The sequence below is a fragment of the Vanrija pseudolonga genome, chromosome 4 (assembly GCF_020906515.1).
Source record: "Vanrija pseudolonga chromosome 4, complete sequence".
Classification (NCBI taxonomy): domain Eukaryota; kingdom Fungi; phylum Basidiomycota; class Tremellomycetes; order Trichosporonales; family Trichosporonaceae; genus Vanrija; species Vanrija pseudolonga.
Window position 1 is genome coordinate 1,304,232 of NC_085852.1, and position 15,862 is coordinate 1,320,093.

The 15,862-nt window shown below is 63.6% G+C and overlaps 6 protein-coding genes across 6 annotated transcripts; 3 read left to right on the top strand and 3 right to left on the bottom strand.

Annotated features, from left to right (window-relative positions):
* Positions 1 to 16: 16 nt before the first annotated feature.
* On the top strand, positions 17 to 840 carry Arl2 (ADP-ribosylation factor-like protein 2; the record flags this gene model as incomplete). Its single annotated transcript, XM_062772308.1, has 5 exons — positions 17 to 54; positions 92 to 152; positions 191 to 318; positions 374 to 519; positions 556 to 840. The coding sequence occupies exons 1-5, from the start codon at positions 51 to 53 to the stop codon at positions 838 to 840; spliced, it is 624 nt and encodes a 207-aa protein (XP_062628292.1). The 5' UTR covers positions 17 to 50.
* A 186-nt stretch (positions 841 to 1,026) lies between these two features.
* Positions 1,027 to 2,624, bottom strand: SPAC16C9.01c_0 (putative protein; the record flags this gene model as incomplete). Its single annotated transcript, XM_062772309.1, has 5 exons — positions 1,027 to 1,349; positions 1,399 to 1,646; positions 1,703 to 1,894; positions 2,031 to 2,547; positions 2,588 to 2,624. 5 exons carry the CDS (start codon positions 2,622 to 2,624, stop codon positions 1,027 to 1,029), a joined length of 1,317 nt encoding a protein of 438 aa, XP_062628293.1.
* Positions 2,625 to 6,569: 3,945 nt separating this feature from the next.
* SPCC794.04c (putative transporterc) lies at positions 6,570 to 8,163 on the top strand (the record flags this gene model as incomplete). Its single annotated transcript, XM_062772310.1, has 2 exons — positions 6,570 to 7,686; positions 7,742 to 8,163. 2 exons carry the CDS (start codon positions 6,570 to 6,572, stop codon positions 8,161 to 8,163), a joined length of 1,539 nt encoding a protein of 512 aa, XP_062628294.1.
* A 59-nt stretch (positions 8,164 to 8,222) lies between these two features.
* Positions 8,223 to 9,334, bottom strand: LOC62_04G005759 (uncharacterized protein; the record flags this gene model as incomplete). The annotated part of the gene is made up of 3 exons (XM_062772311.1): positions 8,223 to 9,148; positions 9,186 to 9,272; positions 9,319 to 9,334. 3 exons carry the CDS (start codon positions 9,332 to 9,334, stop codon positions 8,223 to 8,225), a joined length of 1,029 nt encoding a protein of 342 aa, XP_062628295.1.
* An 898-nt stretch (positions 9,335 to 10,232) lies between these two features.
* On the top strand, positions 10,233 to 12,906 carry ALDH3A2 (Fatty aldehyde dehydrogenase). Its single transcript, XM_062772312.1, has 11 exons — positions 10,233 to 10,514; positions 10,595 to 10,765; positions 10,846 to 10,951; positions 11,068 to 11,105; positions 11,159 to 11,245; positions 11,293 to 11,428; positions 11,464 to 11,639; positions 11,688 to 11,761; positions 11,806 to 12,085; positions 12,120 to 12,360; positions 12,408 to 12,906. The coding sequence occupies exons 1-11, from the start codon at positions 10,464 to 10,466 to the stop codon at positions 12,701 to 12,703; spliced, it is 1,656 nt and encodes a 551-aa protein (XP_062628296.1). The 5' UTR covers positions 10,233 to 10,463; the 3' UTR covers positions 12,704 to 12,906.
* CMT1_1 (Alpha-1,3-mannosyltransferase CMT1) lies at positions 12,876 to 15,095 on the bottom strand. The gene is made up of 2 exons (XM_062772313.1): positions 13,586 to 15,095; positions 12,876 to 13,518 (listed from the first exon to the last, which is right to left on the bottom strand). The coding sequence occupies exons 1-2, from the start codon at positions 14,807 to 14,809 to the stop codon at positions 13,015 to 13,017; spliced, it is 1,728 nt and encodes a 575-aa protein (XP_062628297.1). The 5' UTR covers positions 14,810 to 15,095; the 3' UTR covers positions 12,876 to 13,014.
* Positions 15,096 to 15,862: the final 767 nt, after the last annotated feature.

Sequence of the window (15,862 nt, forward strand, 5' to 3'; positions counted from 1 at the left end):
CGCACTTATCCCAAGCCGTCAGGAAGACAACCTCCCCGGTATCAGCAAGCATGGGTACGTCCTACCCACCGCACCCCACTCACACCGCCAGGCCTCCTCACCATCATCCGCAAGAACAAGGCCAAGGCGCGCGAGATGCGCGTGCTGTTCCTGTAAGCTGAACCGAGACCTTGTACCAGCTGACATTCAGCGGACTAGACAACGCGGGCAAGACGACGATCCTGAAGCGCGTGTCGGGCGGCGACGTGACCACCGTGTCCCCGACACTGGGGTTCAACATCCAGACGCTGGTGCGGGGGGAGTACACGCTGAATATCTGTGCGTCGCGAACTGGAGCCCGGGTTGGTTCAGCAACTGGCTGACACACGCCCAGGGGACGTCGGAGGCCAGCGCACCCTCCGGCCATACTGGCGGAATTACTTCGAGTCGACCGACGCGGTGGTGTGGGTCGTCGACTCGAGCGACGCGCTGCGGCTAGGCGACGGGGCGGACGAGCTGCGCGCGTTGTTGTCTGAGGAGGTGGGTTGGGCGTAGTGACTAAAGCTGACGACGCAGCGCCTCGCCGGGGCCACGCTGCTCGTCTTCGCCAACAAGCAGGACCTGGCCGGCTCGCTCTCGCTCGAGCAGGTGCGTGACGCGCTCGGCCTCGACGCCATCGAGTCGCACAAGTGGCGTATTGTGCCGTGCTCGGCCATCTCGGGCGCCGGCCTCGACGAGGGACTCGACTGGGTTGTCGGCGAGGTCGCTGGCCGCCTGTACTGGTCTGGTCGGGCCACGGGCACCGAGTTTGCCAAAGTCCCCCTGCCTGCGGCCGGTGGCGCCGTGGCCACCGCGTCATGACGGAGCTGCAGTTGCACAGTAATGAGATGACAGATGCTAGTTGTATGATATGTAAATCTATGCTCTATGATCTATGCTGATGATATATGTGCTGGCGCCGCTGCTCGCCAGGAGCAGCGGCATGATCCCAAAAGACTGCCGTTGATTCTTCCGCTCCTTCCTCCTTGTTGAATCCTCGTCACGCCTCTACGCCCACCCGACCCTCGCGCGCAGCTTCTCCAGCCGCGACAGCGGCGTCTCATCGTTCCACATGTCCGGCAGCGGCTGCTTCGTCGCGCCGTTCGTACCACCAAAGAACCCGTCGTCATGCGCCAGCATTGGCGAGATGGGCGAGGGCACCGAGAGCGGCGTGGACGGCAGCGGCACGAGGCGCGGGCTGGGCGTGTAGCTCGGCAGGCCGCGCTGCTCGACCACAAACGACGCCGACACGGTCGCGTACAGGCCTGCCTCGTACGGGTCGTTTGTGAAGTGCAGCCCGGCGACAAAGCCGCCGATAAAAGCGTTGCCCGCTGTCGAGTCAGCGAGGGGAACAGCAAAGAACGTTTGTGCGCCACTCACCCCCGGTCACATCCTTGACACGCTGCGGACAGTCGTCGAGGTATGCAGGGATCCACCGCTTGCCGCCAGCGCGGGTGGCGACACACGCCCCCTGCGACCCGCAGCGCACAACAATGATGCCGTCCCCATTCTCGCCCACGCCAACGGCGAGGAGGTGGTCGATGACGTGCTCGACCTCTGCAACCGTCGCTGCTCCAGGCTCGGGGACGGAGTGTCCGTAAAACTTGAGGAGCTCTTCGTGATTTGGCCTGCGGGTCAGCAAATCGCCCGGCATGGTACGCCTAGCAAAGCAAGCAAAACCCACGATAGAACATGCAGCCTGTGCGCAATGGCCTCGAGGGCGGCCCGCTCGCCAGGGTTGATGATCTCGGGGTGTGGCTCAAACACCACTTTGGGGCGCCACGTCGTTTCACCCTCGAGCGCGTCGAGCAGCGCGCGCAGATGCGAGGGGGCGTACGGCGGGGATACGTGCAGGTACTCTGCGCCAAAGAGTGGGCTGGCGACGATCTGTGCGGCGGTGCGCACAGTCGGGCTTACGATGGGCGTGTAGCTGCTTGTCAGCCACGGGGTAGCCACGGGGTTGTATTGTTTCGGCTTTTGCGACTTTTTTTTTGCCTCTGATTGCCACTCACTTGCGCTTCCCGTCCGCATTGTACCACAGGTAGGCGCTGACTGCGCGCAGTCCCGGCTGGCGGTTGTACGCCCACATATCTGGCCCGAACTGGGACAGGTGGGCCTCGAGGGGCTGTGGAAAATCGTCTGCCTCGGGGCCCGCCACGGCAGAGCCGTTAGCCTGGGCGTCGCTATTAGTGAGGCTCGACGTTTTTGCTGGCCTCGGAGCAGCGTCAATCAGTGTACGCAGCTGGCCGGACTCGATCCACATCCGCGCGCCGATGAGGGCGTACAGCGCGCCGCCGCCAATCGTGCCACTTGCGTAAGCCGCCGCCTCATGAGTGGCCACCGCCACCGAGTCGACGGAAGGCAGCGGGGTCGAGTTTGCCGTCAAAGGAGTGAGGATAACCTCTGCCGCCGAGCCTCGACGCGACTGCAAGTCGGAAAGAGTCGGGGAGAGCGCTGGAACGGGAACTGGGGGCGACTGCGTGGCTGAGGCAGGTGGTGGCGCCTCCAAAATGTCGATGCCGACAGTTCCTTGGCGGGTGAGCGACACAGCTGGGCTCGCATTACATACCTATCGACGCGAGGATAAGACCGCTGCTGCTGCCCATGGTGTTTGGTGTGAAGAGATAACCAGAGACTTCACGCGTCGTTTACAGACATGGACACCGGAGACTTGGTCCTCGAGGATTTGAGCGCCCAGAGCGGGCCGTGCGACGGTGTCCTTGTGGCGTATGCTACGGCCTTGTGGCGGGGGCGTATAATTGATGATGTGTACGACAGAGTGTAATGCTAGCGAGCGAGCCAATGCTGCTGCTCGTGGCGAAAGAGTGGAAGAGTGGGGGCACGCGCGGCGCGGACCGAAGTGCGACCGACCGACCGAGTAAACCGACCGACGCAACGACGGAAGATGATCCTCAGGCACTGAAATGACCCCAGCAATGTCAAACTCAAATGTGATGGAATTAGTCGCCGGCGAGTTTGGGTGCCCAGTGGTCGCCTCGTTCGGAGTTCGTCGTCGTCGTGGGCGAGGGAGCGAGCGTGCGCGTGTGTACGTGCAGCGTGATAGAGAAAGAGGGGACACGGGCGCGCGTCGTGCTCTCGCTTGGATGTCACCGCGTTGCGCTGGACAGCACAACAAAGCAATCAGCTTCCGACGGGCCTCGGGAGTCGTCTCTGGATCGAGTCGCGATTTGGGCGGGACGCGATTTCACGCGGTACTGGGTGGTGGGCGGTTCACGCGGTGGCCAGTGGTGGAGGCGACACACGCGGTCTGCAGTCGTCGAGGCGAGGCTAGCGTTTCGCGGCGGCGGGCAGAAGCGGGTAGTCGGCAGGTCTGTGCTGTAACATGCAACAAACATATACATGGCAGCGGCAGCCAGAGTTCAGACGCACGCAGCAGCGCTGGCTGGCCGACTCTCTCTGCGCCACGAGAAAATCTAGTAGCTGCCATGGCATCATGACAAGACACTCTCTGCTCACGGCTGGGTTCACGGGTTACGACCCCCGTCGTCAGTGGCTTGGCGTGGCGTCGGCGCAGCGCAGGAGGGTTCCGGCGCCACAGCGCGTGGTAAATCATTTTTGCTCAGCACGGCGGACCCTGGGCAGATCTCTTGTACAGCGCACCGTCGAGTCCTGAGCAGGCCTGCACATCCATTCCGACATCTCCGATCGCGTGGGCCAGGACAAGTGACAGGAGCAAGCGACAAGCCACGCACGGGGGTTAATTATGAGCAGCGACGAGCACCGTCCTGCGTCGTCGGAGGCACCCTGCACGCCGCGGCACGGCATCGTGCCCTGGCGCGTGCTTGCATCCGTGCGTGCGCGGACAGCCGTGGATCGTTGCTGCTGCTGCTGCTCGCTCGGCGACATGACCCTACGGCGACTTTTCACCGCCACGGCCCAGGTACGCGACGACGACGACGACGAGTACGCGAGGTCTCGGGGCAACGAGGCCAAGCAACCAAGCAGCAAAGCAAGCGCTCGGGCGCTTGATTACTCGTGCCCTCTGACTTGGGTGCGGCGAGGGGCGCCCCACGGCGTCCGGTGACTGCTGTGTGCTGGCTGCTGGTGCTGCGTCCACAACAACTGTCAAGTGGTTGGCTTGGCAGCCAGCAGCGGCGATCGCCGCCGATCTGAATGCGGCACGAGCGAGCGGGCGGGACGGCGGCGTCGCGGCTGCTGCTCGCCCGCTCACGGCGTTGAGCCGCGCTGCGACAGAGTTTGTGCCCGGCCTGGCGGCAGGTCTAATCTTGTCGCGAATCTACCTCGCGCCGTCCCATAGTTGGCACACGGCGCCACGCATGGCATGCATCTTACTCATGCGACCGAGGTGTCGCTTCCGCATGCAAGAATAGCACGCAGCGGCGTATTGTACATGTGATGCGCTAGATCTCACCGACGACGGTGACGGTCGTCGCTAGTCGCGTCCGATCTCATCTCATCTGCCTCCCTGCCTCAACTCAGGGCCCGATGTTCTTTAGTCACTGATAGATATCAGCTAGTGTCGCCTGTCGGCTCGGCAGCGGGCCTTGTGCGGCGCGGCAGCGGCATGGTTTGTTTTTCGGTGTCGGAGCGTATTCTCGGCGCAGCGCGTGTGCTGCGCGGCTTTGGCGCGCCGCATCTGACCTTTTGTCGAGCGTATCTGACCTTTTACGTTGTCAATAGAGGTCGTCTAGGTCGTCTAGCTTTTGGCATACGCTCAGACGACGCGCGACCTTGCCGCCCTCGGTCCTGTGCCTTCGCTTGGCGAAGCGATGTGAGCAGGCCGAGGCAAGGCCGAGGCCGAAGGCGACGCCGGGATGGCTGGGAGTCAGCATAGTGAGGGGAGGTGGCGCACTGCTCGTGCACGGAGCACTACAGTATTGTTCTCTTGCATGTGGCTGTCAGCAGCAGCTGGCTGCTGGCCAGTGTGGCACGGCGCAGCGCCATGGCCATTGTGCCACCTTTTCATCGGGAGTCTGCCCCACTCAGCCCATCTGATAGCCACATTCCGCTGCTCCTCTGCACCTCGATCCGGGCAGTCAGCAACCAGCTAACACCGCGTCGGCGCTCGTCGGAGCGTCGGACTGCCCGTCGCTGCAACGAGCGGGTGTAGACGGCAGCCTGACCGGACCGCAAGCCGCAAGCTTTGCCGTGCCGGAGGCGCCGTTGCCGCTGCAGGCGCAATGTCCGCACTGCCCCCGCGACGGAGGTTGCAGCGGACATCCCGGCGGTGCGGCGTTGCAAACAGCACATCGCTTGTCGAGAGTGCGAGCGCGCAGATCTGGAAGAGCGAGGAGCGAGGAGCGAGCATCCGTCAAGTCAAGTCAACGGACGCCGGACCGCGCGCCGAGTGGAGGTGAGTGAGTGAGTTCGGGATCGCCACGGATCTGGCGTCGACCAGGCATCGTCGCTCGCTCGCTTGGTCACTGCTTGCTTTAGCCCTCGCTCGCCTCTTCTGCACGCGAGGTCGGCTTTCTGCTCGCCTTCCCTGGTAGATGAGCATGACGTCGCCCTTGTTCTGCGCCATGACGTCCTGAGGTGGCACGCCCTGCGTGCGCCACGCCGACGCCGTGGCTGGCTGACAAGGGGAGGGGGTCATCAAATTTGAGCAACCAGCCAGCCAGCAGGAGGCGGCGGCCTCGTACGAGCAAAGCAACACCGCCCGCTGCCGCTGCCGCCGGCTACGCGACGGCAATCGGCGGGGCTGCGGGGTTCGGGGCGGCGGCATCTGTTCCAGCTATATTGGCGGCGTCGGCGTCGGCGCCGGGGCGGCGTGTAGAGTAGTGTGGCGGCGGCGTGGATCGAGCCACGCGGCGACGGCGGCTCGATCAGAGGAACATGCGGCGTTGTAGTGGACGCATTATGCACAATATGTACATGCTGTACATTGTAGCCGGTCGAAGCGAGGAGATGCATGTGCCCAGTATCGTGGTCGCGTGAAGACATCGTCGCATACGTCGGCGCGTCGTCGATGACTGACCGACCGTCGGGCGACGGGCGAGTGGGAGGATTTTCAACCCGAAAGTGGCAGACCCTTATCCCTGGATTACTTGAACTCTGTCCACTCACCCAACCAGCGCATTACTCACGCCGCAGGCCGCAGGATTAATGACGCGTACAGAGTCGGTGTATCGGTGCATATGTCGTCGTGCACTATAGACCCGAAGAGCGCGAGCGTCGTTCGCTGGCTCGCTCGCTCACTCGCTGGGCAATCAATTGGCCGTGACGACTTGGACCCGACAGACAGTGATCTGATAAAGCCCCTTTCTAACCTCTTAACTGCGCGTCGCCTGCCCCGGTGACTCGCGCAATTCACCGTGTCCTTATCACCAGCGCAGCGGGGACGGTGCCGCTCGCGCTTGATGTGTAAGGTGGCGTTCTGCTGAGATGAGCGAAAAGGCTGCGCTCAGCGAGTCGAGCGAGTCGAGTCGTGCAAGCAGCAAGGTTGCGCTGTAATTCTGCAGCATGGCCGAGAGTATATGACCTGACCTGCGCGACGAGGCGATACTAACCACTTACTTGCCTGATACGAACAGCTGCACACTCGCAGCGACACCATCCTCAGCCTCGCCATGGAAGCCCTGCGACAATACTACGCCTTCTCGCCCCTGCCGCCGACCGACCGCCCAAAGTCGCACATCGGCCTCTCCTTCTCCGACTCCGGCCACTCGGACGCCTCAACAAAGGACTCCGAACCCTCCTTCCAGGTCGAGTACGAGTCCGAGTCGGACCCCCAGCTGCCGGCCACTTGGGGCAGGGCGTACCGCGCCTGGGTGGTCGCGCTTGCCGTTGGCGCCGTGCTCGCCTGCTCGGTCGGCATGGCGGCGTCCGTTGGCGCCGAGAAGAAGGGCCACGGCGTGGCGCGCTCCGCCCCGACGGCACTCTTCCTCCTCGGCCTTGGCGTCGGCATGGTTCCCGCCTCGCCGCTCTCGCACCAGCTGGGCCGGCTCCCGCTCTACGTCGTCCCCCTGGCCCTCGCTGCTGTCTTCGCGGCAGTGTGCGCCGTGTCCCCTTCTTCCCAGCCGCTGCTCCTCGCCATGCGCTTCCTCGCCGGCCTGTGCTCCGCCAGCCCGGTCATCACGGCCCCGCTCACCCTCGCCGACCTCGGCACGCCTATAAGGCGCACCCTCACCATCCCGCTCTTCACCACCGCCCTGGTCGCCGGCGCCGCACTCGGCCCGCTCGTCGGCGATCTCGCCGCAAGCCACAAGGACACATACGTCGCCCTCGCTGCCATCACAGGCGCTGCAGCACTCGCCACCTCCTGCGCCATGCCCGAGACCTGCGCACCCGCGCTCCTCCGCCTCAAGGCGCTCCGTATCCGCCGCGCAACGGGGGACAAGCGCTGGGCCGCGCCAGTAGAGGGTGGCTCCCTCCTCGCTGCGCAGTGGGTCGGCTTTCTCCGCCCGCTCCGCATGCTCGCCGAGCCCGTCGTGCTCGTCCTGAGCGCCGCTCTGGCAGTGGCGCTGACAACGCTGTTCAACCTCACCGAGGCCTACTCGCTCATCTTCGCCGACATGCCCCACCCCGGCCTCGCGTACCTCCCCCTCATTGGCGGCGCACTCCTGCCACTCGCCACAAGCTACCCCCACTACTTGCGCTACCGCCGCCTCGCGATGTGTAAAGACGACGAGGTGTGCCTCCCGCTCGACGAGGCGCGGATCGAGCCCGAGGAGAGGTTGTATGTCGGTGAGTAGTTGTGTCGCGAGGCATTCGCAACGTCGACGCTGACGCCATACCCCAGCGATGGCCACTGGCTTCCTCCTCCCCGCCGGCGTGTTCTGGCTCGCGTGGTCCGCCGACGCCTCCTCCATCTGGGTACCCCTCATGGCCGGCGTGTTCATCGGCACCGGGCTCAGCGGACTCCTGCAGGCCGCAGTGCTGTACATCATGGACGCGTACGGCCACTTTGCATCGTCGGCGCTCGCGGCGGTCTTCATGGTTGGGTACACTACCGCCGGGCTGGCCCTCCTCGGTGTCCCTGCGCTCTATGCGCGCGTTGGGATCCCATGGGCGACCAGCCTGTTCGCCTTCCTCACCCTAGCTATCATCCCCGTGCCGTTCGTGCTCCACAGGTACGGGCACGCGCTGCGCGCGCGCAGCCTGTACAACGCGGCACAGGGTGAGGGCTCTGTCAACCGCACGATCGTGTCATTCGAAAAGTAGCACCAACAACATCATGTGTATAGTATAGAATAGTTGTGTATCACCAAATGTATCTATCATTACCGCGCCCGCCCCACTCCGTCGTGCTGCTCCGCCGACGACGTGCTGTGCGACCATCGGCTCTCGAGCACCGTGTCCTCACGGAGAGGCGGCATGAGCGTCGACGGGCCGAAGGTGCTCCCCGACCGCGTGGCGACGCCGCCACGGCGCCCGATCTGAGCCTCCTCGTCAACTGGGTCCGGGTACAGCTGGTACCGTGGAGAGAGGGCGGCTGGGTCGGGCACGTGCAGGTACTGCTCGTGAGCGGGCGCAGCGTAGAGCCCCTCGCCGCCACTACCGGGGGGCGCGTCCGTGTGCTCGTACGGCTGTGGCATTGTGGGAACGTTGGCGTAGTACGACCCGGGGATGTCGGGCTGCGAGTAGCGCGACTCGGGCGAGCCGTTGGCGTGCCCCTCGCCCTCGTAGCCGTCGGGGTAGACGACCGACTTGCGCAGCGGGCTGGGCCGCACGGGGCGGGACGCGGCGGTTGCCGGGTTACCGTTCTCGGCAGCGTCGTCCCCCTCCTCGCCGACGGAGCGCCGCAGCGTGCCGTACGCTGAGATGCGGGGCAGGTCGCGGCTGCCCTCGCGCGGCGTGAGTGGCGTGCGCGGGCGCGCAGGCCCCTCGTACTTCTCTACCTGGAGGACGGGGGCGGAAATGGGGCCGAGGCGCGACTTGGAGCGCGAGCGGTTACGGCGGACGTAGTGTGCCACGACGGCGGCGACGATGGCCAGGAAAGCTAGGCAGGCGACGACGATCCCGACAATCGTTCCAGGCCGTACGCCGTTCGAGCCGCCAGCCACACCCACACCAGCGTTGCCGTTGCGCGCCGGGGAGCCGATGTTGGCGGCGGTTACGTAGGTGACGGTGCTGTGGCCGATCATGGTCACTGTAGTGTAGTACACCACCGTCTTGGGCTTGACCGTCGGCTGGAACTTTGTCTCCTCTGGGCGTCAGCGGAGTACGGCGGCGAAGAAGCTCACTGCACTCGGTGCACGACTTGGTGCGGTGGGGCTTGAAGAGGGTGAGCGAGGATGGCGGTGGGGGCGGCTTCTTGGTTGTCGCTGCCGCTGGATTTGGTCCGGGTGCGGGTGCTGTGGGAGGTGGGACCGTGACGGGGGCTGGAGCCCATGCGCCGGGAGGTAGAGACGACGCAGCGGGTGCTGCCGTTGGGGCTGGAGCTGGAGCTGCAGAGGGTGCGATGCCAGCTGACGGTGCGGCAGAGGGAAGAGCGAGGTCCGAAGTGGCGACCGCAGTGACTTGCTGGGGGTCGACAGCGGGGTCAGGCGTCGTCACTGGATCACTGGCAAGAGCGGGGTCTTGGGCCAGAGCCCGCCCCATAACGAGGGCTGCGACGACAGCTGGCCAGAAGCAGCGCATGGTGGTGGCGAGCGGGGAATGTGAGTAGGGGGTTGGGTTAGATGTCAATGGCGACGCGAGGGAAGGTTGCTGGCTTTATGGCTCTGGCTCGCTGTGGTCGCGCCGGCTGGGTGTGATCTTGAAAGCGGCGAGGAAGGGGCGGTGAGGACGGAGGGAAGGAGCGCCCCGCCCCGCCGCCCTCCAAGTTCACAAGTGGTCAGTATCGCTTCAACGGGTTCACATGTGCCGCCGTTCCAGTCAGTGCCCCCTCTACTCTGTGGTATGGATGTGATGGCAGTGTGGGTCAGTTGCTCAGATGTGATTGTGGTGGTTTGCGAGGTGGTGGAGAGGATGGTCGATGGCGATTGCTCGACCTCGCTCACAAGAGCCACTTGAGCCGCGTCTATGACGCAATGCACCTGCGGTTGTATTGACCGGCTTTACCCCGCACGCCAAGTTGTTATTCTTTGGGTGGGCTGCACTCATGCGCCCACATGCCACTTGCCGGCTACATGCAGCCGGGCCCCGGCAACGTAATGGGAGCAGTAGGTGTGGCGTGGGTGGGTGGGTGGCGACAACAAGCCCTTTTTATAGGCGACTAGGCGACTAGGCTGGCAACTAAAAGTGGAGGCGGGGAAAGAAGGCAGGGAAGGGTTGCAGCCTTGTTCGGTCTCGACTGCCAGGTGTTCCACAACTCGGCGTCGCGTCCTGGGCCACCAAGTGGACGCGGTCGTCAATGTCCGCCTCCTCGGTGACACCTTCCTCTGCATGCCACAACAACCACACCCACCACACAACCACCACCTTCAATCACACCCGTTGCTAAGCGCAGAACACCTCCAACACGCTCAAATAACGACCCATTCAACAACTTTCCACTCGTTCACCAGCCTACAGACACCATGGCAGCCCTCCCTCCCTTTGTTGACACGCGCATCGACGCTCTCGATGAGGTCAGTATCAGCCGCCAAATGTTCCCGGGAACATTTGGTGGCCAACCAACCAACCTGGCGATTACTGACAAAGCCACCAGATCTACGACAGGCTCCAGGCCACCCTTGACACGAACAAGACGCTCGACATTGCCTACAGGAACTACAACCTCAAGCAGCTCTACTTCCTCCTCACGGACAATGAGGAGCGTATCCAGGCCTCGCTCAAGGCCGACCTCGACAAGGCGGGCTTTGACGCCAACGTCGGCGACGTGAGTGACCGAACAGAACATGCCACCCACCCCCGTGCAACAAGCGCGTGCAAGCGCGTCACAAAGCTCACACACGTCAGATCTGGCCCGTCATCAACCAGATTGCGCTCGCTATCAAGCGCCTTCCCCAGTGGATGAAGCCTGAGTCGGCGAGCAAGGATGCATCGACCATGTTCAAGCTCATGCGTGAGTTGAGGAGTTAGCGGCTGGCGAGGTGTGATGGTTGCCCCAGGCGGCTGGCCCACGGACCCCACACACCCCGCATCAAGCCACAGCCGTGATGGCCGTGCTGACCATCCCAGGCCCGCGTGTCGTCAAGCAGCCCAAGGGTGTCTCGCTGGTAGGTGCAAGAGTGGCGGCCGGCGTGGGAAGCTCCGCGCTAAACTGTGCCAGATCATCAGCGCTTGGAACTACCCTTGGCAGCTCGCCCTCGGCCCGCTCGTCGGCGCCATCGCCGCTGGGTGCCCCGCGGTCATCAAGGTGAGTCCGGCTGCATTGGCGCAGACACGCAGCCACTGACTTGTCAGATGTCGGAGCACTCGCCCGCCTCGGCCGCCCTCATGGAGGAGCTCATTCCCCGCTACCTCGACCCCGAGGCCTACGCCGTTGTCAACGGTGGTGTCGCCCAGACCACCATCCTTCTCCAGAAGCAGTGGGGCCACAGTGGGTAGAGGTCGAAGGCATCGCTGACCCACCAGTCATGTACACCGGCTCTGGAATGGTCGGCAAGATTGTCGCCTCCGCCGCCGCCAAGACGCTCACGCCCACCACGCTCGAGCTCGGCGGCAAGAGCCCCGTCATTGTTGCGCCTGACGCCGACGTCAAGATTGGCGCTCGCCGTATCCTCTCCATGAAGTCGTTGAACCTCGGTCAGGTGGGTTGAGAGTTTCGTACGACTAGGTCGATACTAACTCTCCGCCAGGTGTGTGTTGCTCCCGACTACATCCTCGTTGCCAAGGAGCGCGTCGATGACTTCGTCAAGGCGATTGTCGAGACGTGAGTGGTGCCATATTGCGGATAAGGACACCACTGACCATCAGAATGGACGAGTTCTTCCCTCGCGGCAGCGAGCGTTCGTTTGTCAAGGACGGCGCGTACGCCTGCATCCGCAACGAGCGCGACTACGAGCGCATTGTGTCGCTCGTCGACGACCAGGACGCCAAGGGACAGCTCGTCTACCGCGCCGAGGCCGACGAGAAGCGCAGGCGCATCGGTATCAACGTCGTCCACCTGCCCAAGGACGGCGCTGGCGAGCAGGGCCTCCTCGTCACTGACGAGATCTTTGGCCCCATCCTTCCCATCATGGCTGTCGACGTATGTGTGCGTTGATCAACAACTGCTGACACTTTTGCAGAGCGTCGAGGCTGCCATCAAGTATGTCAACGCAAGGCCCCACCCTCTCGCTCTTTACGTTCTCTCCAAGAACCGCTCCTACTTTGACAAGGTCATCCACGAGACCCTCAGTGGCTCGGCCATCTGGAACGATGTTGCCTTCACTCCCGTCGCCACCACTCTTCCCTTCGGCGGTGTTGGTGACAGTGGATGGGGCAACTACCACGGCGTCCACGGCTTCAACACATTCTCGCACCACAAGGGTGAGTTGAGCGTTTGTACCTCCGACTTGCCAACTGACACAATCCAGCCATCCTCGAGGTGCCTTACTGGCTCGAGCTCGCCCAGAAGTCGCGCTACCCGCCCAACCTCGACGCCAGCGCCCGCAAGGTCTTCAAGATGTTCATGGTCTCCAAGATCAACTTCAAGCGCCCGGTCAGCGTCGAGGGCGAGCAGCAGCTCCTCCGCAGCCAGCGGAACCGCCGCACCCTCTACCTGGGCGCTCTCCTCATCTTCCTCGGTGCTTGGGCCGGCATCATCGGCCGCCAAGGCGCCGAGAAGTTTGGTTCAGTCGGCGGCTGGCTCAAGGCCAAGTTCAACGTCTGAGCAGCAGGCACGCGAGCCCAGATCTGAGCCGAGCTCCGCCCCCAAGTACCCCGCGCGCATGTGAATAAAAGGTCGACCCAGTCGGTTAGTTAATGTCTTGCAAGCTTGTTACCCTTCCGAGCCCTTGTGTAGCGATATGCTGGGTCTCTGTCCAAGTTGACGTCGCCTGTAGTGTTGTTTGATGCAGTGATCCATGCTCTACATTTGCAAAACAATGCGGCTCCTAATAGACAAGACGGGTAACGAGTTCCACCCAGATGTGCTAGGGCGCTCTCCTCGCCCACTCCGACGCTCAGCTCTCAACGCCACGCTCAACCTCTCCTGTTGGACGCAATCTCGGTACCGTTGGGGTCGAGGATGATGAGGGGAGGGGGGTCGGTCCAGCGGGTGCCGTCCCAGGCCCAGTGGCCCTTGCCCGGTTTGTCGGGCCAGTCCTGGCAACGGACCTTGCGCGGGGGCTCATCGACCCACTCAATCTTCTCCGAGTGCTGCGCGTCGGGCAATGGGTACTCGACGTAGCCGCGCACACGCGAATCGTCCTTGCCGTAGGTAAGGTGGATACCGGGCACGACGGCGATGCGGCCAAAGCCGTACTTCCAGAAGTCCCACGAGATGAACGACGACTCGGACGCCTGGCACTCCTCCTCGCCGGGCTGCTGGTCGGGGCGGCGGGGCACACCGCGACGGAAGCGTACGTTGTACGGCGGGAGGAAGGGCACGGGGTTCATGACGGCCATGCCGTTCCAGCCCGCAAACACCTGGTATGGGAGCACACGGGTGTGGCGCTCGAGCGTGGCGGGGTGGTTGATGAAGAGCTGAGGTGAAGTGTGTTAGTATCTGGGGGGTTCCACGAAATTCGAAGCCGCTCCCGTGGGTACTCACCCTCTGGGGGTCCTCCTGCTGGTCCTTGGGCACGGGGAACGGAGTGTAGAGGTCGCCACTCATATCACGGCCGACCCAGCCGTCGTAGAACCACTTGCCAGCGTGGTCCCAGCCGCAGGTCATGTCGGCGTCCTGGAAGAAGTGCTGATGGAGGATCTCGAGGAAGTGGCGGCCGCCAAAGTAGACGTCGTTGTAGAACAGGACGGCCGACCACTCCTTGTTGTCGGGCGACTTGCCAGGGTACTTGCTGTCGTAGATGGGCTGCATGACGGCGTTGCGGAGGTCGGCCAGCGTCTGGATACGGTGGCTGTTCTCCCAGTCGATCGCGGGCATGTGGGTCTGGATGAAGAGGTTCTCGGGGGGAACACCGAGGAAGAGGAGATGCTCCTTCATCGCAGCGGCGATGATCTCACCAGCTCCGTCGTCTGACGGGCCCTCCATAAGCGCAAACACGCACGACTCGGGGCCCAGGAAGTCGACAACGACTGTCCAAGTAGCAAACCAGTCGGCAAGCATACCAGTGACCTGGCGACACACGGTCGTGAAGAGGTACCTCTTCTCGCCGCCCTCGACCCACTTCTTCTTCTTGTCGTCCCACTCGCCACCGAGGTGGGCGTAGCGCTCCATAAGCTCGGGGGTGAGGAAGGGCGGGTGGATGGGGTTGTTGAGGTCGTGCTCCCTGGGGATCTCTGGGAACTTCTCCTTGAGGTCGTACAGGCGGGGGCGGAGGTGGGCGAACGCCTCCTCAATCGACGGCAGGGGGCGCAGCTCGTACTCGACCGGGTTGGTGTTTGGGATGACGACGCGCGAGTGGCCGGGGTGGTACGGGTTGGTCCTGCTGGAGGGGAGGGGGCGGTCCAGTCGGTACGTGTTGGGGCGGGGCGAGAGCTTGATCTGGCCGTTCTTGTCGCGTCCGATCGGCGCCTGTGATGAGGGCTGGCGCTGGCCCGAGCCGCCGCCAAAGAGGCGCGAGAGGCCGTCGAAGCGCGACCAGCCCTCGGACTCGCGGGCGCGTCCACGCTCAGACTCGGACGTCGCGGACCACGTGTCGTCGACCTTGCCGCCCGCGCCGGCGATGAAGTAGAGCGCGCCGAGCGCGACGAGGAGGATCAGCCCGCGTACGAGCGGACGCGGGATGGAGAATTGCGCGCCGCCGAGCGCAAACGATACGGGGTACCGCCTGCTGGGGCCCGGTTTTGAGCCAGACAGGCGCATGCCGCTCATTTCTTCGTCGTAGTGGTACTTGTTGTTGTTGCTGGTGCCGAATGTGATGCCAAAGCCGCCGCTGCTGTCCTTTTCCTTGTCGCGGACGCGTAAGCCACGTGGAGAGGTCCTGCTGCTGCTGTTGCCGCTGTCAGTCCCTAGGGAGGAAGAGAGGGCGTGTGTGCCGCTGTTGCTGTTGTTGTTGTTGTCGGTTGGTGGAGACGGTGTGCGAGGAGCAGAAGTGCGATGGTGTGCAAGTTGACCGGGAAGGTGCTGGTGTTGCTGATGGTGGTGGTGATGCGGCGGCTGTTGCTGTGTGGGAGGCATAGACTTGTCGACGCCAGGGTTCACGTCAAGAGACTAGTAGGTGCGGGGGTTGCGGAGGGAGGCGGCGCGCGGCACGGCGGCGTGGCAACAACACGAGGCAGGCAGGCGGCAGACGAGCGCAGGCCGACCGAGGGGAATGAAACCTTGTGGGCGTGCCGTTTGCGGCGGTGCGGTGCAAGCAGGCAGCCGAGACTCTGGTGCTGCAATGTGACACAGTGACCGAATAGTGCGGGCACTGGGATTGTGGGTGTGTCGCGGGTTGGGCGAGATTTAGGGGGGAGGGGAGCAAGCAAGGGATTCGTACTGCTGATGGGGCCTGCACACGGGCAAGTGACTGGCGAAAAGTGCACTAGGGACCAGGGGAGAGGAGCGATGCTTTAGTGGCCGGGCTTATCAGCTTTCGTGGCCTTTTGCTGTCGACGACGAGCTGAGCTGGGCTATGAGTAGGTGTAAGAGTTTAGACAAGTGAGTGCAAGAGTGCAAGAGAGAGAAAGTGCGAGAGTACCGCGAAACAACTGTATCTCCCAGTCACCGCTAGTGCGTGCACATGCACTGCGCCTGCACGGCACAGATCACCGTGGCGGCGGCGGCGGGGCGGGCGGGCGTTGGCTGCCTGACTGCCTGACTTGGTCGTCTCGTCGTGAGGCAGGCTTGTGTCGTGTCGACACGACCCCACGACCCCCTCCGGCCATGTGGTTGTCGCTGGTTGCTGGTGGGAACTGGGGCCTGCGGTGTTTCTCCAGCTCT

Excerpts from the sequence above, each read along its gene's own strand:
- ALDH3A2 (XM_062772312.1), top strand. The coding sequence starts at position 10,464 with ATGGCAGCCCTCCCTCCCTTTGTTGACACGCGCATCGACGCTCTCGAT. Across the intron at positions 10,766-10,845 it reads TTGACGCCAACGTCGGCGAC|ATCTGGCCCGTCATCAACCA; the intron begins GTGAGTGACCGA and ends CACACACGTCAG. Across the intron at positions 11,640-11,687 it reads AGTCGTTGAACCTCGGTCAG|GTGTGTGTTGCTCCCGACTA; the intron begins GTGGGTTGAGAG and ends ACTCTCCGCCAG.
- CMT1_1 (XM_062772313.1), bottom strand. The coding sequence starts at position 14,809 with ATGAGCGGCATGCGCCTGTCTGGCTCAAAACCGGGCCCCAGCAGGCGG. Across the intron at positions 13,519-13,585 it reads AGCAGGAGGACCCCCAGAGG|CTCTTCATCAACCACCCCGC; the intron begins GTGAGTACCCAC and ends ACTTCACCTCAG.